Below are 26713 nucleotides of genomic sequence, written 5' to 3' on the forward strand. Positions count from 1 at the left end.
AGGACTAACATCCCTGTTTCAGACTTTACTGACTGTACCAAATAAAGGGCCAAAATCAATCTCACTTTAGAAGACCATGAGATTTTCCATGTATTTTTAAAGAAAAATATTTACTTTTGTAAAGAAAACATTTTAAAATGCTCCTTGGCAGTCCCCACTTTTAGGTTCTCATCCCTACACCACCACAGTGCCCAAACTCAAACTTCATGTACATATAGGCCACTTTTGAAACTCACTAATTAAATACAGCCTTATTCTCCATACCCATCACAACCTAGCTGATCACCACTGCCATCAGCCAGAACTGTCAAATTCTGTCAGCTACTTCTGGTTTTGCTCCCAGCCTGCCTCACCAGACCCACTCTCACAGAGCAAAGGCAGACAGGCTGAGCAGCAGGGGATGTAAACTGGGCCTTTAAGGGAGCACAAGGGCTGAGCAAGGCTGTGAGGGGGGAGAACAGGAGGAGTGCAAGGAAGCTAAAATGTGAGAGCTATGCTGTGCAAGATGAGCTGGAGTTTATGAGGGGGAAGAGGTACTCTGGAAGGTAGAGGGGACCCAGTATGTATGCACCACTACCTCAACTCTTACAGATAAAACCATCCCTTACCTCTGGCCCTTCAGAACTTTTCATTGGGCGTTTGCCCCACAACCCTCCCTGGCTGTCCCTGACATACCACTTGAGCTGGCTGCATGATATCCAGTTGGTCTAACTCCAAACTGCACCCAGAGAATGTCTGTATGTACTTGTGCCTCATACCATCCACTTCCTCACCCTTATGTCCTGCCCTGATACCACGTGATGGGACTGTTGCCACTTAATGAGGGCAAGGAACCCCAATGGGCCAGCTTGTAGTCAACTGTGGTTCCATGGCACACCAGGGAAATTAGATGGCAGCTCCTCCTCGGAGCCATGAGCACAAGTGTGTACCTGGTGTGGTTTATGAACTCCACCAACAGCTGCCCTTTTGTGATGAGAGGGAGACCCTGGAGCACATCTATGTAGAATGCATCTGGTTGCAGTACCTCATCTGGCTCCACTTATGCATACCACATCTGTGGCCCCACAAAGTATTGGGACCTCCTCATCAACCTACTTCCGGCACTGGCCAAGATGGCCACCCATCATATCAGGAGGAGGAAGTTGGACAGGAGTTGGGGGGTGCTCTGGTCCCTTACCCAATCATGCCTGTAGGCAGAGTTCATCTGGGCAGTAGTCACTGACTCTCTAAATGCCTTTGAGGAGCAGTGGGCACTGTCGGGGGGTTTCTGCTCTGTGTCCCCTTCTGTTTTTTTAACCTTTGACCTCACGCCCTTCCTGTTTTCTCCTTTGTTGTCCCTCATAATCAATTGGAGCTTGGACTTAGTGGTTCCTCTCCCTTAGCTGAGATACAGGGCATTTAATTTTGGGCAGGCCCAGGGCCGGCTCCAGGCACCAGCGCAGGAAGCAGGTGCTTGGGGCGGCCAATGGAAAGGGGCGGCACATCCAGGTCTTCGGCGGCGGGTCTCTCAGTCCCTCTCAGAGGGAAGGACTGGCTGCCGAATTGCCGCCAAAGAATGAAGCGGCACGGTAGAGCTGCTGCCGAAGTGCTGTCGATCGCGGCTTTATCTTTTTTTTTTTTCTTTGCCACTTGGCAAAAAAGCTGGAGCCAGCCCTGGGCAGGCCTAGACTCATCCATACCGTATCTCATGGATACCTGGAAGAATGGTGTTTCGCCACTGCTGCCTCAGCTCTAGTTCAAGACACCTGAGCAATCCAGGGGGCAGAGGGAGAGAGTAATGAATGCATGTTTGTGGGGAATCTGTACCTTCCATTAGTTATAACTCCATTTATCCTTTCCTCCAGAGAGTGAAGGCAAGATATGCCTTTCACCCCCTGCACTTTTTTTTAAACTTCTCTATATGGGCATTCTTCCCCACACTCAAATCCCCAAAGTACTACTGCATTTGGATTATTACCCATACTGCATTGCAAACTCATAGACTATTTGTTATCTGCTATCTCTCCCAAGCCTTTTGCAGCTTTATTACTTTCTAACTCTCTCCCATACATTTAATGCAGAATTATTCTTAAATAATTTATTTCCCCTGAGCTTGCATTTTCCTAGTTCTTAATTTCATTTTATTTTTTGATAAGTCTCTAATCTCGCTCTTTGCCTTACTTCTCTGTCCTCACTTGTTTTAACAGCACAAAACTGAAATAATTCAAATGTATATCATCAAGATTACGTACAACTCTTGCCTAAACATTGTGTTGAACCATTTTTAAGTTCTGTGCATTTTAAGAAGTGCTATATATGATGATGTAAACTGTGAGGTAAAATAGGAAAAATCTTAAACTTGTTTTTCCTCTTCATTTCCATTGGACAGAATATGGTTGGAATATCTACTGCACTGTATATTAATTTGCTCAATATGATATAGACATAAAACACTGATATACTACAGTTGCGAACATATGTTTTATATTTCAGACTCAATTGTAATAAAATATTCTAAAGTTTACTGTCAAAGTTAACACTGTTCATTTTATAGTGGAAAAATGAAGATTTCTTAATACTTGAAAACCTTTGAAACAGGAATGCATTTCTTGAAACATCAAATTTCCAGCTTACACAAGATGGTGCTACAGTGCTACATTCAGCATAGGATGTCTAGATCATTGAGACTTTTGGATCTAATACATTGAAGCTTGCAGATGAAATAATGGCTAATTATATTACAAAAACTCTCTATTTTAATTAGACTATTTTAATGCATATACTATCCCAACAGTTCACTTTTTAAATTAGGAGTTCTTTAGGTTAATATAAGGTCCTATACCAATGGAAGAAAAAAATCCACAAGATTCAGCTTATTTTTAACTGTAAAAGAAAGGAAAGACTGGAAGGCACTGTGAATGAGCAGGAGACCACCTTCAGTAAGGCCTATGCAGATACATAGAATCCCATGCAACCAAGAACCATGTATTTGGTTCACATAAGCCTGAAAGTCAAAACTCATTTTAATCAGCACAAAGAAAATATTTGCACAGAGACGTGTGTACCAAAAACTCTGAGTTTCACACAGCTTTCCTTGTCATATATTTTCCTCATTTCTTTTAGTGCTAGAGACTAACTCAAATACTACTTATTCTCCACCTAAAGTCATGATTTCTGTTTCAAATCTTTAAAAAAATTAAAGAAGGGGGTGTTGAGCTGCCCGGTGCTGGTCTTGGCTCGCCACCAGCCCTCTCCTTTCTCTTGCGAGAAGTAAGAGATCTTCCCCTTCTTGGCCAGAGCCATGGAGGGGGATTGGTGCTGGCTCGTGGACGGTCCCGGCTGAGCACTGCACACTGATGCTGTGGTGCTCAGTGCCTAGTCAGACTGTTGCTCCAGTGCCGGAGTGAGTGCTGACTCCATCAGGAGCGCTTTAAGGCAGTTGTTCCTCTCCTTTTTCATCCTGGGTTTGAAGGACTTACAAATATGACACCTGTTGCTTATGTACCCTTCGCCGAAGCACCTTAGGCAGCTATTATGTGGATCACTCATGGGCATAGGCCGTTAGCAACGATTGCAGGGTTTAAAGCCTGGCGACTGGGGCATACCCCATCCCCCGGCTGAGTCCCGTTTGGGACTAACAATGCCTTTAAGAACGACTACTAAGGGTAACTAATTCAACTACTAACTATATACAACTATATTACAGGTTTTATAAAGTTCACAAGAATGGTGAACAAAACAATGTTAGCCAAAGCAGCAGACATTCCAGCACTGTCACTGGTGGCAAGAAGGAACTGAGAGTTGGGGGAGCCGGAGGCGCCCCTTATACCACGACATGTGCGTGCTGCTCCAGAGGGCGCCAGAGCCAGTCCCTTAAGGATACTGCTGAGGGAAAAATTTCTGGCACCGGTGCGTGTAGCGAGCACATACACCTAATATGGAATGGATATGAGCAAGCACTCAAAGAAGAACCATTGTGATCATGTAGTCTGACCTGTATAGCACAGGCCACAGAACTTCCCCAAAATAATTCCTAGAGTTTATCTTTTAGAAAAAACATACAATCTTGATTTTAAAATGGTCAGAGATGGAAAATTCACCACAACCCTTGGTAAATTGTTCCAATGGTTAATTAATCTCCCCCATTAAAAAGTTACGCCTTATTTCCAGTCTGAAACAGGAATTATTCTGAGGAAGTTCTATGGCTTGTGTTAAACAGGAGGTCGGACTAGACAATCCTACAGTGCCCTTGAGCATGGCAATCTATGAAAACACAAACAAATAAATAAATAGATGCATTTGAGCCAAGGTGATCTTTTATGTTAAAAAATTCCAATATTGTTTAGATTTTTGTCAGAAGCCTTTGTTTAAATGATTTTTGATGTTTTAGGTGTTAATCTAACCAAATTTTTGGATAGAAGATTCAGAGCTCACAGTAATTGCCTCTGGTTCTTAGACTGGCATCATATAACTGTTCATAATGAATTATTTGAAAGATGGGGCAGAATGAGGATTATCAAAAGACTTGCCAGTAATAGATCTGTGACACATTGGTATCACTGGCCAATTTGTGCAGATAAAGACTCAAAGTATACATAACATACCCTGTTATCTTTTACACTGTACTTTATACTAATTGTGAAGATAAGGTAACATACAGGCTTCTTTTATCCCTCTTGCTTGTGGATCTATGACTCTGGCCTCATCCCACCACAGTGCTGCTGGCAATATCTCCCTTCCCCTGGCTTTCTGTGTGCTCCTAATATACTAATATAGTTCATTGAACTGCTTCAACTTTATTGAAAATTTGGTGTGGAAGCCTTTGCTGCATTCAGGACTATGAATGCAAACGATGCTACTACTAGAACAAAATACAAGAGATGGTCTGCAGTTTTGGAGTGTACCTTTCTCATTTTGAGACAATGCTGTAAAGCAGGCTGGGGGAATTATTTTGTTTTAAAATTCAATTCAAATATTTAGAAATGATCTGCAACATTTTCTCTTTTTTTCTGAAGACACTGATAAGTCTCTCTCTATTTTCTCTCAGTACATATCTAATTTATAGTCATCCTGTAGCAATTGCTGATAGTTTTATAATGAGTCTCAATTGATGTCCCAACTTTGCTGTCTGCTTCCTTCACTCTCCCTTTCTGAAAACTCCATGCTATGTCTCTGTAGAAGAATCCTATTATAATACACAGTAGGATGAAATAGTTCAGATAAAATAAAACTTTACCTTGCCCAAAACCTGAACTGAACTTCCAATTTTTGAGGGTAAAAATAGTAGGGCTAGCTATGTTATTCAATTTAATTTCTGTTTAATGTTCTGTAGTTAAGCATTTGATACTGTAAATTATGAAATCTTAATTGAAAGATTAATTCAAGTACACCTGGATAGGAACACTTATCTGGACTCAAAATTGGTTAAAGAACAGTACATAAAAGTTAATTATAAATGGCATCTAGCCATAATCCTGTGGCATCAAGTTGATTGAAGTGTACAGTTGGCTACTTCAGGGATCTGTGCTAGACCTTGTCTTAAATATCCCCTTTAATTATTTGGAAGAGGCAATATATGGCATATTAGCTAAATTTGTACATGATACTAAACTGGGAGAAGTTGCAAACACCAGACTGAGAAATAATACAAAGATATCTAGAGACATCAGAAACATGGGCAAAACATGAACAGTAATTCAACATGGAAAAATGCAAGCTAATACATCCAGAGAAAATTAATGCATAATATTGTTATTCTGTAGGGGGAAGGAAATTGGGAAAGCATAATAACTGAGAAACCTAGGGGCTACAATGTAGAGCAAATTTTATGTGAGTTCACAGTGCCGTATAGCTGCGTCTTTGGGCTGAATAAGTAAAAGCATCAAATCATGGTATAGAGAGGTATCAATCCTTCTGGTCAACTGCCCCTGAAATAATCTTTTATGTATAGCCTGTGACATACAGGAGGCCAGACCAGATCATTATAGTGATCTCTTCTGGCCTTTAACTGTTTGAATAATTCTATTGTAATATAGAATTCTATAAAATTGATTAAGTATAAAGCCATTTACTTACTAAGACCTAAGTTCAAGGAGTTAAAAACCTCCTTCCCCTACCAGTGCTGATGACTTTTTTTTAACAGTTAATCAGAGTATTCCTTGTCTTGCTTTTTCTATTCCATATAGGCTCTTATACCGTGCTCATCACCACAATATCTATATCAGTTATTTCGCCCACTGTTACAGTTCAGAACTCTGTGAAGTACTAATTTTCAATTATAATATACAAATCTTCATTTAAAAATTACAAATAAGTAGGTTTTAAGTCTACATTTGCATTCAGTTAATTAGCCAGGATATTCAACAACTTGTTGTATTTTTTGAGATGGCATTTCAGGTCACCTTCAGCAATTACTCAGAGAGCAATACTGACACCAAAATAGCATTAAAATCTATTTTTTTCCATTACTGTAACATCACTACTAAATATTGTGGATCTTTTCATCATAGTAATAGAGAGTAATTCAATCTCATTGACAGCATCCCAGGAATCCAATTATTTCAAGTATTACAAATAAGATTTGTTTTATAATGTAGTCTCATTTAGTTGAAAGCAAAGTGAAGAAATATATCAAAAGTAGCTTTTAAAAGCTCAAAAGTTTATTGAAAAAGTTGATGATATTATTATAACACCTGTGGCAAAGATAAATGAAACAATTCACAGTTCTCCTTAGGATTTCAGAAAAAAAATGTCAAAAATCTCAGCCTACGTACAACCTTTAACACTGTTTTCTTGATGTAGTTGGCAATTTAATGGATTTAAAAATGCCATTTGGGTATATATACAAGGGGTAGTGACCAAGGATTAGAGATGCTTTTGGGAATAGGGTAAATTTCTATCAGCTGTATTATTGAGGGAAGTCTAGCTAGTCTTTAATACTGCTTTCCTAGGTGAAGAGAAGACTGTTTTAATTTTACCTTCTTCCTGCCCTTACTTCAGATATTTAACAAAATACAAGCTTTCCATTACATTCATGAATCAAATTGTCTAATTCTAGCATGTCCTGACCTCAATCTCTTTAGACCTTATAATCAGCTAGCTCAGAATACTATATGTGGTTTATGAGATATTTGCTCCAATATGACCGAGTCCCACATGTTACATGTTTTTGCTCAGTTTACCACAACATAAGCCAAAAACTATTTGATTTGACTTTCTGCATACAATCTAAGTGTACTGTGATCCTAGTAAAAGTGAATCCCAAATTAAGAGAGTCTCTGAAATAGTTTCCCGGGATTTCCTACTTTACTATTAGTATTAAGATACAGTTCTTAACAGCAACAAAATTAATACGGAGGGACCACCAGATGGATGTTTATTATTCCTGTAACTAAATATAAACATGTCACAATCCTGGCCAGGAATCCACAAAAATAGATCAGGCTTGGATAAAACCTTTAAAAACTAAGTACTTTCCGGGGGTTTACTCCTGAATGTTTACTAAATTTGTACATATGTCACTAAGGCTTATGATAGATAGGCCACATTATCCCTCTGTGAAAGGATCTTCCAAAACAAATATCTATTAGTCACTTTGAGCTGGCTTGTTGCTTTTACAGGTTATAATCTACTATAAATTGCCCCACATATTACTATAAAAAGGAAGAAGATACTACTGCATAGATTTGTGTGTGAACACTTTTGCTTCCATTCTGAAGTGCTTCAGTTTGATTCTGACATATATTTGTCCTTTCCTTGAGAGTAGATTTATTATTCTAAAAACATTACATTTTCCATAATTCTCCTTTTTAGTCCCAATTTAATAAGCAGTTTACCCAAATACAGGCATATGTCCTATTTAAGTGCCTATATACTTAGGTACAAATTAATGTTATGAATATCAATAATTTTATGAACATATTAAGTAGTGATACTAAATATTTGATTCAACTTTCACTGAATTATTGCTATTGCTAACCATCATCCATTTCAAAAACATCTGCTCTGCTGCATCTTGAAATTATACAACAGAGATGACAAATTTATTTACAAAATAAAATGTAACCAATACATCTCCCACTCCACAGTAAACTGTAGCCAGTGAGTAGCAACAACAGAGGGGAATGACAGAAAAAGGTCTATGATAAAGTTCATATACCTACTGTACATGGCAGAATGGTTTCAATTTTTAGATAGCACCTGTAGGCCTACATCTATTCTCATACTTATGTTAATCAGGAGTAAATACACTGAGATCACTAGTTTTTTTACAACCACTGTAATTCTATTGTATATGAGAGAAAATTCAGACCCGTCATTTCTGAAATACTTACCATCCTTGATTCTATACATAGGTACATCCTGATCATGTTAACAGCCTCTTTTTGAATACTGCACAGACCTAATCTTATGAATTCTTTACAATTCTGTTTAATGAAAATGCTTGTGTCTCCCCCAGCTTAAGAAAGAGATATGCTGGATTTTTCAAGCATTCTGGACTTTTCCCTAAGATCTTCAGAAAACCATTGTGATTACCACGTCTGATCCAGATAAAAAATGCTTAAATCTCAAATAGTCATCTAAGCTGCACCTGTTGCCATGCAAATGCATCTGCATTTCAACTTTGACCAATCTTACCTAGTACAGTTGAAGCCACCATTTTAAATTTCTTGGGCCAGAATGGAGAGAGAAAAAGCCATTCCTCTCAGAGTAACACTGCTAAATTGACTATGTTCTGTAAAGATGAAAATTCTCAAGGGCATGTCCCCCGCAGGATACAAGGTGAAACTCCAGATATCACATGCTACAAAATCTGGTGCAAAACAGGCAGTCCCTGGGCATTTTTTGCTTTGAGGAGGCAAAAGTCTATACCAGGGATCAGCAACCTTTGGCACGCAGCCCGTCAGGGAAATCCGCTGATGGGCTGGGACAGTTTGTTCACTGTTCCAGGCCAATGGGGGCTGCGGGCCAAGGGATGTGCTGGCTGTTGCTTCCCACAGCCTCCATTGGCCTGGAACAGCGAACCGTGGCCAGTGGGAGCTGCGATTGGCCGAACCTCCGGATGCTGCAGGTAAACAAACCGTTCCGCCAGTGGATTTCCCTGACAGGCCACGTGCCAAAGGTTGCCGATCCCTGGTTGATACACCGACTCAGGCAGAGGAGCTTAGCCATGTTCGTGATCAAAATTCTAAAGTCCTGTGAGGAGGCTACCAGCAACACAGAATTTGGAGACACTTGCATCTCTCCCATAGTGGTCTTTGTCACAGTGAAAGTATTTCTACAGTGTGTAACCAGATGAATGAGAATAAATAGATGCACGCTGGATCCCTAGTTAAATCTCTTCCCAGTTGGCTCTGAGACTTGCCAAGACAATGCCAGAGTTGTCATACATAGATTAGGTGAGCAGAAAATAAATGCTGGAGCAAGTGAAATAAAAAGCATGTCATCTAGCCCCCTGTAGAGAAAGACTACTTTCAAATTTCAGGAATGTGGAACTTCTGGGAAAAGAGTATTACTGTCTCTAAGGATCAAAATATAAATGTTGCCTATACCAAACTTGCAATGTACTTCATCAACACCACCAGTACATGTAATTAGAGGTATTTGTAAATGGAAAAAATACAGTGCCCTCAAAGATCCACAGCACATTTGGTCTTCCCTCTGAATTTGCCCAGTAGCATCACCTAGGAGAACCATTTTAGCTTTATCCCAGACACTGTGATGTCTGTGAATAGACTTGATCTTGACAAAAAATGCAGAAAGGCTGTTGGTTTTGAAATAAAATTGGTTCAGAGTAAATTTAAAGAAGAAGTGGTTACTAACTGTAATTCTTCATCAGGCTTTTCAAAATTTAAATGCCGTCTACTTTGTTACGGAGCGTGCCAGGGATTAGGAGCTATTTCTCCCAATATAAATGCGATTATGATTTTCACAACCCCAAGCACACTAAATACCAGAACTTTCCAATCCATGTAAAGTCATGATCAGGATCTTATGACAATGGAGGTTTTTCTGGAAGATTTAAGGATAACCAGACAAGTCGTTTGTGAGATGCCAGAGTTCAAAATCTGAGGTGTAATTTGCTTTTGGGGAAACTTCTGAACCACCCTCCCCTTTTTTTTACTTTGTGTCTCAGGACTTGTCTTCACTACCGGGGTAAGTTGACCTAAGTTAACTTACTCCAGGTATGTGAATAACATAGCTGGAGTCAATGTCGCTTAGGCTGATTACCCCGCTGTCTTCACTGGGCTGTGTTGACAGGAGACATTCTCTAGTCAACTTACCTTACTCTGCCTTCGATTTAGCTGGTCTTCACCAGACCTGCTAAATCGACACCCGCTGCATTGATTGCAGCAGCAGGTAGTGAAGACAAGCCCTTAGAAACAGCTAGGCCTACAAACTCCAAATTTGTTGGTTTCTGTTGGCCTTAATGAGCATTGATTAGTATCAGACAGTGTGGGGCAGCAGATTAATAAAACTAACTTGCAGTTTGGGAACCTTGTATGCTGCCAATGAACTTCCTGAGACACACAATGTTTAAGGAGACATTAAAGCCATATGTGTCTTTGCATACTCACAACATATGGACTTCAAAACACATATTGAGCCTGCATCAAATCTGGGATTTCAGAGACTAGTGAAAGGCTGCTAAGCAAAGAAACAGAGAAAAAAGTCTTCAAACATGGTCTAGTGAAAAGAATTTAGGGATGGGGGTTCTTGAATTCTAATCTCTCCTCTGTCACTAAATCATATTGTGAACCTAATAATTTTTTACACTGACTGCACTTTATAATACTAATTTAAACTTTACAAACATCCCTTTAAAATAGTAAGTAACTTTGATTTAGTACTGCATAACATTCTGATTAAAATATAACATTATACAATATCAATAAAGCACATATTAGATGGATTAAGTACTGGCTGACAGTAAACTTGTCTATCTGGCACTCTCCCATGGCTCTCACCATACCCCTCTTCTGCCTTATACGGTTTGTCATCCTCTTCCTTCCCTCATTCTTGTTACCATTAACACTCTACAGCCCCCACAAGCTTTACCTTCTCCTCTTTCCTCTCCAACCCAATTCCCCCAGTCCTTCCACCAGCACAAATCCAGATCTCACATCCACACCCTCCTCACCTCTGGAGACATTTGTCCCAACCCTGGCCTTCTCTGGTATATGAGCCGTTTCCCAATCAATTGTCTCAGGTAATGATGTATTCTACACATGATCTTTTTGGTCTAAAGTCTGCTTGCTCGTTACATCTATGACCAGTTTGATTCTGTTCCACAGTATGCTGTAGAACACCTTTCTGGGACATGAAAGTAATATTTTTTTTGCCAATTATCGCACACCAGTTGGGTGACTTTCTTTGGTAATTTACAGATCATACCTTTTTTCCAATCCTCTGGGAAGAGTTCTTTCTCCCAAGCAATATTACAGTTTATGTATTTCATGGTCTACCATTTCCTCATCAGCTTTATACATTTCAGCAATGATCTTGAAAAGAATCAAACAGAATCCTATTTCTGGTTTCTGAAATTTCTAACAGTGAAATGTTCAATTCTTCACCTACTTTTCATCCATTAATTGGAATTGTTGGCTCTAGTTGGTTGAGTACATCATTAAAATGTCCTCACCCTTCTTTCTTTTGTTCTGCTTTCGTTGTTAACAATTTTCCATCTTTCTCTTTTCCAGTATCACTAACTCTGGGACAATGCTGACAATTGCTTTTACACCTTAAAGAGTTTATTTGGCCTTCTCTACACTACCGTGGAAAATTGATTTAAGCTACGCTACTTCAGTTATGTGAATAACGTAATTGAAGTCAACATAGTTAGATCCACTTACCACGGTATCTATAACACACTGTGTCGACGGGAGACACTCTCTCACCAACTTACCTTAGTCTTCTCCGAGAGGTGGAGTACAGAAATTGATGGGAGAGCGCTCTCCCATCAATTTATCATGTCTTCATCAGACCTGCTAAATCGATGCTGCTGCATCGATTGTAGAATCACCAATATAACTCTATAGTGAAGACATGCCCTTAGAGCAGGGGTTCCCAAACTTGGTTCGTGGCTTGTTCAGGATAAGCCCCTGGCAGGCCACGAGATGCTTTGTATACCTGAGCATCCACAGGTATGGCCACTCTCAGCTCCCAGTGGATGCGGTTCGCCGTTCCTGGCCAATGGGAGCTGCAAGAAGCAGCGCGGGCCGGACCACCACTTCCCACAGCTCCCATTGGCCAGGAATGGCGAACCATGGCCACTGGGAGCTGCAAACGGCCGAACCTGCGGATGCTCATGTAAACAAAGTGTCTCACAGCCTGCCAGGGGTTTACCCTGAACAACCCGCGAACCAAGTTTGGGAACTCCTGCCTTAGAGTCACTTCTCACTGATGCTTCTTTGGTTTCTTTTGCTTTTTTGTCAAGCCACTCTTTCTTACTTTTCCAACATAACTCCTTTATTTCTTTGTTTTTCTCTACATACTCCTGTTGCAGCATGCATTGCTCTTCTTGTTGCATTACCTGGTCTTGCAGTCATCTAGCATTCCCCCAACTCCTCCCAATCAGTCTTCCTCTGATTTCAACTTCTGGTCTCTCTTTTTCTCCTCAAAATCTTCCACTCTCGCTCTCTGTGACATCAACTTCCATGTTGATAACCCATCCAACTCTTAGATTTCCTTGCCATCACCTCTTAATTCAACCTGCAGCCTTGGTTCAACTTGCCCACTCACCAAAAGGGCCACTGACTTGACTTCATCTTCATCAGCTCTCTCTGATTTCTTTGTTGCTGAGTTCCCCCTCTCTAACCATAACCTGGTCTTTGTCAAAATTGCTCATTAGCCTTTTTCTTAAACCCCGTCACTCAGTCTTTCCATGACTTCCAGTCCATCAATACTGATGGCTTCCGATATGCTCTGAGCCTTATCTTCCCTGCCCTCTCTTCCCTTTCTTCCATTTATACGGTTGTTGGTCTCCTTGCTTCACTCTCCTGCATCCTTGCCCTCCTACTCCCAAGTCCTGGCTCATTCCCCCCCCCCCCCCGCCCAATATCTCCTTCCTCCATTCCTGCTCTCTCACTGTGGAGAGTCTTTGGTAGAAGTCCTGTAGCCAGGCTGACTTCCTCTATTACAAATTAGCTCTCTCTTCCCTGAGTTCTGCCATCTTCCTTGCTAAATAACACCACTACTCCAACTTAATTGAATCCCATGGCCACAATCCCAATCCCCTTTTTGCCAGTTTTTACTCACTCCTCAAACCGTTTCTCCTCCTACCTGCACTTCTCTCTCTGCACAGGAGCTGGCTGATTTATTGCAAGGGAAAATTCACAAAATAACTTTCTCCCTCCCCGCAGCTTGACTGGGCTTTCTTCTTCCTTTCCAAACTTCTCCTTCGCCTCTCACTGTCCTCTGACTCTTTCTGCTCACAATAAAAACATGTTTACATCTCTCCTATTTTAAAAACCCCACCATTGATCCTATTTGTCTCTTCAATTACAACCCTATTTCCCTTCTCCCATTAATCTGTAAACTCACTGGATGCATCTTCTACCATTGCTTCCTGCAGTTCCTCTCCTCCAATTCCATCCTAGACCGTCTAACTTCTTCCCCTTGTATTGCACTGAAACTGCTCTTGCCACAGTCTCTAATAACTTCTTCCTAGCCAAAGTGCAGAATCAGTACTCCATCCTCATACTCCAAGACCTCCTTCAACACACTCAGCCATGCTCTTCTTAAAATCTTGTCCTCCCTCGTCTTCTGTGACGCTGCTCTCTTCTTGTTCTCTTCTCCCTAACTTCTTCTTCAGCATGTTCTTTGGGGAATCCTCCTCATCCCCCATCACAGGGTGTCTGGCCTCCTAAAGGTAGATGGGCCCCAGTGCAGCCATGACAAACAATGCACCTCCCCAGGTGTGGAAATTGGGTCATGTAACTCAATCAGGTCTCTGATAAGAGACAGACCTGTGAAAAGAGAAGATGAAGGAAGGGAAAGACTCCTGGGTAGTCCCTGGGGAAGGGAGCTCGAGTGGGAGTGCCAGGCAGAACAGAAGTCTGGAAACTGCAGCTGGTCTGAGACAGAAGGCTGCGGGGAGGGGCAAGGCTCCTTCAAGAAACCTGAGTAACAGGAGGAGGGTCAGAAGAACAGCAGAGGGGGTTGGCCTGCTGACTCATGAGTAAGAGAAACTTGGAGAAGGCTGCAGGGAGTGGAAAGGCTCCTGCAGGGACTCTGAGAAACTAAGCCCAGGTCTACACTAGCGAGGGAGGGGGCTGTCAACCTAAGATATGCAAATAGCATAGCTGAAGTTGGCGTATCTTAGGTCAACTTACCTGGCCATGAGGATGGTGGCGAGTTAACAGCTGCCGCTCCCCCGTTGACTCCGCTTCCGCCTCTCGCGAGCTGGAGTTCTGGAGTCAACGGGGAGCGCGATCGGGGATCGATTTTATCGCGTCTACACTAGACACGATAAATTGACCCCTGATAGATCGATCACTACCCACCGATCCAGCGGGTAGTGAAGACCTGCCCTAAGGGAGGACCAGGAGAAGGGGTTCGCCTGCTGACCTCTTGTAAGCAGAGAGTTGGACAAGGCTGGCAGAGGCCTGTGGAAGGACTCCAGTCAGAAAGGGCTGGGAGGGGCTTATTTTGGAATTTTACTCTGAATATCATTTTGAACAGTTTTGTTAATAAAACTAGACCCCACGCAAGGGCTGTTATTGGACTCGTGAAAGCCTTTTTGTGAGTTACTGAGGAACTAGGAGGGAAAGTTGAGGAAGGGCACCACAGAGCCACTGAAGGCCACCAGGGGATCCCTGGGAGGCAGACAGCCTTCCACTTCAACTTTCTGTGGGGACAGGAGTTCCACAGATCTTAGTCCTTGTCCCCTTCTCTTCTTCCTCTTTGGGTAATCTCATCTGCCAACACAAATTCAACTACCATCTCTATGGTGACAAATCACAGATCTACCTCTCTACTCCAAACTTGTCGTCTTCTGTCTAAACTCAAATCTAGCAATCAGCTAAAGCTCTACATAACCCATCATTTTCACCATCTCACCCCTCTTTTTCTATCTCTCCATTGGCTCCCCTTTCTCTATTGCATCAAACGTAAGCTGCGTGTCTCCCCTTTCAAGGCCCTTCACAACTTATCCCCACCCTACCTATCATTTCTCATTCACTACTGAAACATCAACTCCAGCCTCTACTTGGCCCATGATGTCAGCCTACTTGTTAAATTTTCAAACAAGCACCTTCATGCTTTCTCCCATACTACCCCTCACCTTTGGGAGGAGTTCCTGGTAAACATCTGCAACATTAACTCATCATCTTCCTTCAAAACCCTCCTTAAAATTCTTTCCCATGATGCCTACAAAATAAATAAATAAATAAATAAATGAAAAACTTGACAGTGGTTAGGCTGCTACTGTGCTGAAAGCACTACATATCATGTTAACCAGTATTAACTCATTGTTTCCTTTTACTCCCAATCTGTCTGAGTCCATCTGTTGTCTTGTCCTACACTAAGCTTGTAAATTAAACTGAAGAAGATAAGGATTAGTAAGGTGACTAAGGAAATGGCCAAAGGGGAGATGAAAACAGGTTGTGCATAAAGGGGAACTATTGGGCTAGAGGAAGATTACTGGTGGAGTTTCTCAAGGATCAGTCTTAGGGTTGATCTTATTTTTTTCACTGATGACACCAAGTAGGAGAGTGCTAATAAAATTTGCTGATGACACGAAGCTGGGAGGCATCATCAATACAGAGGAAGACTGGAATATTATAAAAACAGACTGGGATGACCTAGAGGACTTGAGTAACAGAAACAGAATGAAATTGAATAGTGTTAAGTGCAAGTTCATGCATTTAGGGGCTAACAAAAATATGCTATAAACTGGTGCCTCATCAGCTGGAAATGACAATGGAGGAGAAAGACCTGGGGTTATTAATCAATCACAGGATGACAATGAGCCACCAATATAATGTGGCCATAAAAATAAAAGCAAAGGTGATCCTTGGATGTATCAGGTGAGGTATTTGCAATAGAGACAGGAAGTATATTAATGCCATTGTGCAAGACTCTTGTGAGATCTCATGTGGAATACGGTGTATAATTCTGGTCATCCATGTTTAAGAAAGATGAATTCAAACTGGAACAGATGCAGAGAAGGGCTATTAGAATGATCAGGGGAATGGAGAGCCTATCCTTTGAGAGGAGACTAAAAGAGCGTGGCTTGTTTAGCCTAAAAAAATGAAGGCTAAGATGGAATCTGATTGCTCTCTAGAAATATATTGAAGGGGGGAGGAGGGGAGAACACACGAGGGAGGGAGAAGAGCTTTTTAAAATAAAGGACAATGTTGGCACAAGAACAAATGGGTACAAACCGGCCATGAATAAATTTAGACTGGAAATTGGGTTTCTAATCATCAGAGGAGTGAGGGTATGGAAAGGCTTGCTAATATGAGTAGTGGGGCCAATGGCCTAATTAGTTTTAAGATGGAGCTTGATAAATTTATGAATGGAATTATATGATGGGGTTGCCTGAGAAACCAAGGGACTGGACTTAGTGACACAGGAGGTCCCTTGCAGGCCTACATTGTAAGATCTTTGGGCCAGGGACTGTCTTTTTGTTCTGTTTTTGTCCAGTGCCTAGATCATGACTAGGGCTCCTAAGCAGTACACTAATAAAAAGAAAATCTCAAAAAATAGTTGTCAATGGGGAATCATCATTGACTGGGGTATTTATTTCTAATGAGGTTTCTGAAGGGATTGGTTGAAGGCCCAATGCTATACAGTAATTTTATTAATGATCTGGAAGTAAATAAAAATTACTGCTGATAAAGTTTGTGGATGACACAAAGATTGGTGAAGTGATAAATAATGATAAGGACAGGGCAGTCATACAGAACAATTTGGATTTAATACAACCAAATGCAAGATCATACTCTAGGAACAAAGAATTCAGGCTATGCTTACAGAATGGGGGACACTATTTTGGAAAGCAATTACTTTAAAAAGGATTTTGGGGTCATAGTGGACAAACAACCGAGCGTAATCTCCTAGTGCGATGTTACAGCAAAAAGAGCTAAATCCTTGGATGTATAAACAAGGAAGTAATGAGGATGAAAGTGACTTTACTTCAATATGTGGCATTGGTGAAATCTATACTGGAATATTGTGTCCATTTCTGGTGCCCATATTTTAAAAATAATGTTGAAAAATTGGAGAGGGGACAGAAAAGATCCACAAAAACGTATTTGAGGGCCTAAGAATATGTCTTACACTGACAGACTTAAAGCTCAGTCTGTTTATTTTATCAAAAAAAGACTGAATAGTGACTTGATTCCAGCATCTTCAAAGGGAGAAAATACCAGACACTAAAGGTATCTTAAATCTAAAGGAGAAAGACATAAAAAGAACCAATGGCTGGAATCTGAAACCAGACAAATTCAAATAAAAAGTGTGTGCTTTATTTTGAATAGTGAGAGTGATTAGTAACCATTGGAACAAACTATCATGAAAACCTGGATTCTCCCTTATTGAACACTTACAAATGCATAGCTGGAAACGAGTCGTGTTTACCTGTTTGTTAGCACTATCAAAATAAATATCAGAGTTATAATAGTGTTTAGACTTTATGGAATGCTTGTAGGATACTACATGTATTAATCCTACTTACAATATCTGTATCCCATATTATAAAGTAATGTTTAAACGTTTGCTCTGTATGTAAGAGAGCAGTATGATTGCTCAGAGCTCCAGTATGAAACTGTAGAAAAGCCTGTTGAGTGTCTTTGGGTTAAGTTTAGAGGCGAAGCAACAAGGGTGATGTCGTGGTGGGCGTCTGCTGTAGACCACCAGACCAGTCCGATTAAGTAGACGAGGCTTTCTTCGGGAAAACTAACAGAAGTTTCCAGATCACAGGCCCTGGTTCTCATGGGGGACTTCAATCACCCTGACATCTGCTGGGGGTTGGACTAGATGATCTCCTGAGGTCTCTTCCAACCCTAATCTTCTATGATTCTATGTAATTATAAAAATGTTTGTTAAGACTGTAAATTCCCTACAGTCAGGGGAGAAGCATTACTAAGTGTGAAATATAAGTTTACCTCAAGAGGTGTTATTTCCTGCCCACCAGGAAAGGCTACTAAATCCAAATGGGCCACTGTAAAACAAAGACTTTGTCAATTACTCCCCACATCCCTCACGAAGAGGTTATGTGCGGACAGCTTGGATCTTGGATTCTGGCGTAACGAGGTATAAAGATCCCTGACAAGGAGAAACTGGATCTTTTATGCTGTCTGGACTCTGAGGGGCAAAGATTCCTAAATATAAAGCAAGAGATCTCCATGCTGCATGGCATGGGTCAGCCCTAAAGGACACATAGAGCTACTTATTATAAAAGCTGATATTACCTTTCTAAATCTAAGACTTTAATTCATTTGTGTTTCCTGTTTTAACCTTGTAAATAACTCTCTTATTTCTTTTCTTAGTTAATAAATCCTTACTAAGTTTATTACAGGATGGCATTGAGATCTAAGTACAAATGACATGGGGTAAATGACTGGTCCGTTGGCTCTGAATATTTATGAGATTTTTGTGTAAAGTGACCATCTATCACAAAAATTCAGCTTGCCAAGGTGGCAAGATAGATTGGAATGCCCAAGGGGACTGTCTGAAACTCTGTGGTAAGACTGTTATAGTGCTTTAGGAGTTCACACTTTTTACTGGGTTGATGAAACATAATTATAGAACATACAACCAGTTTGCGGTTTCTGCCCTGCTTTTTGACAGTCTGCCCTGAGGTTGGCACTCATTCTCATTAGCCACTCCAGATAATTTGACAATCTTTCTAGAAGATAAGCTTTAGTTGAAACACGAGTTATTCAGCTCAATACATGAATAACTGGGTGAAATTCTATGCTCTGTGCCAAACAAGAAGTCAGATTATACAATCTAATCTGGGACTAAATCTAATGGTCCCTTCTAGCCTTAATATGTATGAATCTATTAAACTTTCATAAGATCACACAGCAAATCTGTGGCAGAACTAGGATTACAACCAAGGCCTACCTATTCCCAACTCCATGACTAAATCAATATATCACAGTGCCTCTGAGATAGGTCACTTAAATTTATGTCTCAGCTTCTTCAAATGTGGAATAGGAAATAAGGATTTTTATCTACCTCAGAGAATGTCCTTAAAAGCCATTAATATCTCCATAGTGCTTTCAAAATGTAAAGCAATTGGTGAGATGGTATTCAATGTGTATTTAAAGTTGTAACTAGCTTTCTGTTTCAAGTAAAATCTTGATTCCCTCCTTTTATTTTGCGCAGACTGTACAAGTCTACCTGAAATATTCTTTGAAGAACAGAATAGCTTAAAAATCCAATCCAATGCAGATGAACAGATACTTTATTAATTTAAATCAAGAAGGTGAGCAAGCATTTCTCCTAAAGGATCAAATAAACGAAAAAATACAAAAAGAAACTTAAAATGTTGAGTACCTATTGTCAGTGAGAAAGCCAATGATTCACTACTATTTCTTTGTGAAAAGCTTATAGCCAAAACTGTGTTAGGTGTTTGGATTTCTTAGATTATCTTTCACTAACACAAGTTTGCCTTTGTTTTGGCTTTTGGGGGAAGTACACAATGTCTCTTTTTTCAATTTCTTCTAATTCATAAAAAAAGTTAAGAGACTTCTGACAAATTCGAAAGCATAGAATTTTAAAATACACCTCTACCCTGATATAATGCAGTCCTTGGGAGTCAAAAAATCTTACTGCATTATAGGTGAAACCGCGTTATATCAAACTTGCTTTGATCCACCGGAGTGCGCAGCCCCGCCCCCCCGGAGCGCTGTTTTACCGCGTTATATCCGAATTCGTGTTATATCGGGTCGCATTATATAGGGATAGAGGTGTAGTAGCTTTGCCCTATGGTATCGTTATTATAGGATCTTCATGTTCATAAGTATCCTATGAATGTGAGAAATGACAAATTAAGACTGAGAGAAGGCAAAATGAATCATTAGCTGTATTCATTTTCAGAAATTAGAAACAGAAAACCAAAGGTCAAGTACATAAATCATTTATGCACAAAGGACAGCTGAAAGTGATACTATTCTTGGACACAACACTTTCTATCATGTCATTTGAAAACTACATTTTCAGACTTTGCCAGAAGCAAGATTCTCCCTGGGAAGTCACAGCAGTAATCAATCGGGAAACCACCTTTCATTTTTGTTTTACATTTTCAAGTCACTAAATATGAGATGTGTCATTTACATTACCCAGTCCTACAGTCATAATCCTTAACTTTGAGGATCACAACAGACAGAGCCAAAATGAGGCCACTATGCCTCGGCCTTGTTCCAGTTGATCTTTGAGCTCCCTAGACTAACACAGCTTGGGGGAGGAAGGCTCTGAAATTATTCCCTTTTCTTTCCTATCCCAGCTGTTGCCTGATGATTTCGTAATTTGGAAAATAATCACCAGTCTGTCAAGGCAAGAGCCAGTCCTCCCCAAGTAGTCTGAGTTGGAGCACAGAAGTCTCAAAACAACTCCAGCTTCAGATCCCATTCTCTGGTGGTCAGTTCCCTCCTTGTGAGTCAGTCCTCTCAAATTTCAGACCTCAGTGCACTAGTGGGGATACCTGACCATCACCAGCATGAGAACCCCAGCGTGATACAGGTGAGATCCTGCTCTGTTATCCTTTCCCTTGTGTGTTTCTTTCTGTCCCCCACTATATTTCTCCTGTCCTATCTCTTGGCTTTTCGCCAACATCAGCCCTATACATACCTCCTGAGGTTCAGTGCCAGTGATAAAATTAAAGTGGCCTTGTCTTCACTGTGTGTTTAGCTCAGGATCACTCATATGCATTAAAAACAGATTTTTTTAGCTGTAAAGAAAAGCCCTAAGGGAGCTGAAGAAACCCTTCAGATGTTGTTTGTGCAGTTGTAATAAAAAAGCTAGTGTGTGAAGGAAAATTGGAAGCACTGGTAGGTCTCTCATAAGCTCAGGAAGACAGCTGGGGTGTCAAGCTGGAACACAAAGAAACTGAAAAATCTTCTCTCTACAAATCTCTGCTTCTAGTACGGCAAGGAGGCACATATGGATGTTTGGTCAGTTGGCCTACGTGCAACTACAAGATCTCTTTTCTGGTCTTATCTTAATTATCTCCAAAGTACTCCACCCTCATGGGGTGGAATAGGGTGTTAACATTTGAGGATGTGAATCAGAAACACCAAACTTCCCATATTATGCCAAATGCTTCCAAAATGCAAACAAACTAAGGAGGAAGTTAATGGTCTCATCATATGAGCTGTAATTGACCATCATTTTTGTTTCCTAGCTACCTGGTAGAATAAGACATGCTACTTTATGAGAGGAGGTATAGGTTCTTTTGAAAGATGGCAAACAAGTAGGAAGACAAACAAACCAACAAAAAGGTAATATGTAACATTTTTCAAGAAGAACATATTTGTTAAAAACTAAAAGATAGCAATTCAAAGCTTCTTTTTGAAAAGTCAGATTAAAATCAGTGACTTTTTCCAGTAGATGGAGAACTGGTTTCTGCAAACCACAATAGTATTTGCTAGGACAGAGAATTTCAAAGGACCCTAAGGGAGTTGTATGGCCAAATTCATGAGATTCCTTTGATAATACCAGCCTATTTAGTTAATAATGGTATTACTGTGATGTTTTATGTTCAGAGTTGTAATAATTCCTTGTGATTTACAACAGTTTAAAGAAACAGGCACTAAAATCTGTAATATTTCCCATTTCTGATAACCTTTAAAATCTTCCTTTGGAAACACCATTTACACTTTAGTGTATTCATCTAAGAATTACTCTTAACAGAATTGAGCTGTATAAAAACTCAGTCTGCTCTGCTTGCATATGAATCAAGTATCACAATATCAGTTTAGAGACACAGGTTTTTAATTTAATATTCTGTCTTGGACTTGAAACAGGTTATATTACTTTACTCATCAAGATAACTCAGAAGGTCTCCATAGTAGATAATTAAAAATGTCTCACACACAAATCAAAGAACTTACATGTTCTTTCATGTAACATAATAGAAGTATAAAATGTTTCAACTCTTCTGTTACTTTTATCTTTTTTTTTTTTTTTTTTGCAATTAATCCCTTCCTACCGATGACAATGGACATACTGTTGCTATATGCTAAGGTACAGTATTCCTGCAATAATGTTTACTATCACATCATAAAATCTAAAACATGGCTTCTAGAGGATTCATTTTCTTTCTACTTCTAGGTGTCGTCTACAAATTATTGTAGTTTTCTTCACTGGCAACAAAAGAGATTTATGTTAAATGTTGAAACCATATAATATTACTTAAGGACCTGAATAATATAACAACAGGCCTTAACCCTGCAATGGTGACTGGGTACCACAGGCCCCTGCTCCCAGTTGGGGTCCTGCTTAAATCAATCTTGGTACTACACATAAGTACAGGGGTCTGTGCTAAAAGACCACATTGTAGGATCTGGGCCTTAGTCTTAGCAGCAACCAATTTTCTTGTGCCACTTATCTCTTAACTACGAGAATAAGAAATGAGCATTTTAGAGCTAAATGACAGAAAATATCTACAGTTTTCAGAGCTGTATAATACCTATAAGGGTGAAGATATCCCCTTGATGGCAGGACTGCTATCCAAGAAAACTGGCTGCAGAGTAGGGGCTTGTCTACACTGGCAGTTTCTGTGCAGTAAAGCAGCTTTTTGCACTCAAACCGCAGACGTGTACATGCTGCCAAGCCAATTTGTGCGCAGAAACTCCTCAGTTGCAGCGCTGCAAAAAAAAAAAAAACTACCTCCACGAGAGTCGTAAGGCTATTTGCACAGAGGCTCTAGCGCTCTGTTGCCAGTGTAGACACTTGATTGCTTTCTGCACTGTAATTGGCCTCCGAAACTGTCCCATAATGACTCAAGTGACCGCTCTACTCATTGTTTTGAATTCGGCTGCCCTGGAGACATGCGCCCCTCCCCTTTCAAAGCACCATTGTGTGCTGTGCTAATCTGCTATGGAACACAAAGCAAACTATTAATGTAGAATGTTCATGCTGTTGAACATAGAGGCAGAGAGGGGTGTGTGTGTGTGTGCGCGTGTGCGTGTGAGAGAGAGAGAGAGAGAGAGCTGTGCAGAGAGCCCAGGGAGGAGGCAGGGGCTGATGTCGGGGTTTCACCCTCCCCCAGCACTGGTTGCTTCCTGCCGCTGACTGAATTTACAAGACAGCATGCTGACACACTCTCTGTCCCCCAAAACACACTGTATGGAGTACAGGAGAGAGAGACACACACACTCCCTGCCACACACTCTCCCCTACCACACTTCAGTTGAAAAGCAGCTGGCAATGTAGTAGGATGCCCATGGAACAATGGGATTAGGAAACCTGCATCACTGTGACACTGTGCCTGCCCCATGAGGCATTGCAAACCCTTCCCAAAGCACCCTGCGGCCAGTTTCACAGTGGGATAGCTACCACAGTGCACTGCTGCCTTTGCCGTTGCAAGGGCTGCTAATGTGGATGCGCTCCAGCGTCACAAGGAGCACAGTGTGGACACGCAACAGTGGTTTAATTCCAGCATTTTAATAAAAGTGGTATAATTTGTGGCACAGAAACTTGGCAGTGTAGACATACCCTAAGACAAAATATCACTTACCCCCAACTCCCTCTCCCCTTCAGAAGAGGCAGAACGAAAGTTCTATTTTAGCAGCCTGACTGTGAAAAATGTTTGTCAAGTCCCAATGTTTCTAAAAAGGTTAGAGAATGCGTGATGTTTCTGTGGGTTTCCAGAAACCAGATATTACAGAAAAAGTTGAATTTTCCTATCTTTTTTCCACCTCTGTCTCTTTCCCTGTGTGCATTTGTCTCATTTGGTCTTCAGAAGTAGGACTGGAGATTGCCAATGAAACCTGACACCTATCTCCTAAATTGAACACTTTTCCCCAACAAGTATATGTATTACTACCAGAAATTACAAGGAATAGCTTTTTCTTTTAAGAAAACTACAAACAGAGAGGGTCCAGGTGAAGGAATAAGGAAGGTGGTTAAAATGAAGATTAAATATTTTTAAGTATTATAAGTTTTAACTTTTTTTCTCTTTTCGTGTGTTTAAAAATGCATCATGTTAATTTATTAATGATTTGTGCACGTGAGATACATATAATTGGGATATTGGTCAGGACCTTGAGGCTAAATTCAATCATACTTAGTGGATGTTGCGAACACCACAACTAATTTGTTTTTAATGTAACTGGATCATTGTGGTTATTTTTACCTGTCATTTTTTAAACTGAAAACACATTGAAACATTTTGGTGAAAGATTTTAATTTTTGTTAAGCATTGTGCGTGTGAGACAATGTGTATGTTTACGCAGTGTCAAGGTTTGGGGTCTGATCCTAGCACTGACCAACACTTACTGTCTGTATAAAACTTAGTAGTTGACAAGCAGGTAATTTATTTTATAGATCAAAAAGTCTATCCAATTTATTCGAGGAAAATATTATATTTCACTGCCTTGCAAAATAGTTTGTGGACCTTATAAGTGGTTTCAGGGGATCAACACAAACTTGCTTTTTCCATCGGAAGGGTGAGACATTCTTGGGGAAACAAAGTCACATGGGCTTAAACATTCTCTAAGTGAATTTACCACTTTGTCAATAGGGTTCTGCCAGGTGCAGAACAAAGGTTAAACTGTTTAGGCTTCAAAATTAGTTCTAATGATTTGTGATGCCATGCTCTCATAGTACAAACTCCATAAACTACAAGTGGTGCTGGGTGCAACAGAATCATAAATGAGTTAGGCATGAAAATGAGCCAGGCCCTTGTTTTGACCTCAAAAAACTTGACAATCCAGACCACCGCACAAGTGATCTATGTGTTACACCAAAAAGCAGATTTATAATCTCAAACCACTGCATAATCCTATGAAAGGATGTAAATGCAATGGCAAACTAACCTTATGATGGTAATCAGATTTGACCATTGTGGGTGTTTGTTTATATAAAACAGGATTTACACTACTTTGTGCACAGAGGAGAGCGGGTAGACTTGGACACAGGTTGTTATGTCATAGTGATCTCTTTTGCCTCATTAAGGTGGTATCATCAAATATAGTCTGACTATTTATAGGACTGGACATGTATATTGAATGGGGAAAAAGGATTTTTGAAATGTAAGAAGTTAGGCCACAAGGAGACAGAAAGGAAGGTGAGATTCACCTGCTGTCTGAGTATAAAGCCAGGGAACAAGATGAAGGTAGATGTTTATAAAACATTTCTAAAACATAAAAAAACAGAAGGGAATCTTGATTTGTTTAACTCATGGGATGAGTCTGGACAATAAAGACGACAAGGTGATGCCAGCACAGAATTTTTTAAAAAAGTATAATGTTTTCCAAAATATCCCCATGCAGTCTCACACCCATTGCATGTGGCCTTTATAAAATAAATTCAAAGTGTAGTACTTACCCTCAGTGGCATGGTAATTGGGAAGTTCAGGATAAAGTTTGTGTGGATTTTTTACATCTGCAGGAAAATGTAAATAATTAATTTATGTAATATATGTTCAGTATCCACAAATTATTGTAGTTAGCCAAGAAGGAGTGGTGGAGAGCAGAAATAGCTATTTACTGAACTAGGACTGAGGGATGGAAATCTTGATTCATCTCTTTCCCAACAGAATAGGAAAGGATCTGCAGGAAAAAAAAATAGTATCAGCAGGCGTCACATACCCTACTGGCTGCGTGGCAGAAGGAAGACTAAAATAGAGTAAGGAATTAAGACACTATACTAGTGAAAGATTCATCTACCTATTTGAAGAGGATGATGAAAAGAGGCAGCCCATTGGGCCCAGACCAGAAGAGATTAACTTCCTCCTAAAAGTCAGCCATTTTTACAAGAAAACAGTCCCCTTAAATAGGAAAAAAATCCATCATACAAAGTGGACCATTATGTACCCAATTAATTTTAATGTCCCTTCTGAGCTATTACATACATGACTGTAAAACTGGCACTAATTTCTATATTCAGCTGTCATCTACAATGTGTAGTAATAATACAACCAGCCATTTTGTAATGTCTGTTTAGTAAACATTTAGAGACTAGATAAACTTACATTAGAAGTTAAAAACCATAAAAATGTCACCCATTATCTTTCATGAATCTATCCCAAAATACTTCCACTTTTTGACAAATCAAGCTGTTATAGAGAAGTTACCAGCTCACACAAGAAAAGGGGATTGAATAGCATAAAAACAACATACTCATAGTATTTCTAATACTCTTCTTTCACATATAGTGACAATTTTATGTTATCAAAACATTTTCATACCTGCTGGTGCAGCACACACAGGTGGCTTACGTGACTGTGGCCTTGACGATGGTTTAACAGGTGGAACATTAGCCTAAAATAAATAATTTAAAAAATAGCAAAATCACACCTCACTAGCAAGTACAGGTTAATATAACTGAAGGCCTGAGGATAATCCAGAAGAAATTAAGAAGAACCCATCAGATATTGCCCCTTGATGTCATTACATTTCAAACTGTAAAACTATAGCCGCATAATAATTCACCACAAAGTTATATGTGTAAATGAAAAATGTTATTGCTTGATGTTTTAACACAAAGGTGGAAAATAAATTATATATATTGTAGTCTCTCTCAGTAGCATCAGCTGTTACGTCTAGAGAGATAATGT

At 40.1% G+C, this 26713-nt stretch overlaps 1 protein-coding gene across 1 annotated transcript in view; it reads right to left on the minus strand.

Moving 5' to 3' along the window:
* Positions 1 to 26713, minus strand: part of SH3YL1 (SH3 and SYLF domain containing 1) — a 93401-nt gene that overhangs the window by 5511 nt on the left and 61177 nt on the right. Inside the window, exons 8-9 of the mRNA XM_034766400.1 lie at positions 26345 to 26417; positions 25483 to 25539 (exon numbers count right to left, since the gene is read on the minus strand). Coding sequence (XP_034622291.1) covers positions 25483 to 25539; positions 26345 to 26417 — 130 coding nt within the window. The remainder of the gene's footprint in view (positions 1 to 25482; positions 25540 to 26344; positions 26418 to 26713) is intronic.

Source organism: Trachemys scripta, chromosome 3 (assembly GCF_013100865.1).
Source record: "Trachemys scripta elegans isolate TJP31775 chromosome 3, CAS_Tse_1.0, whole genome shotgun sequence".
Lineage (NCBI taxonomy): Eukaryota > Metazoa > Chordata > Testudines > Emydidae > Trachemys > Trachemys scripta.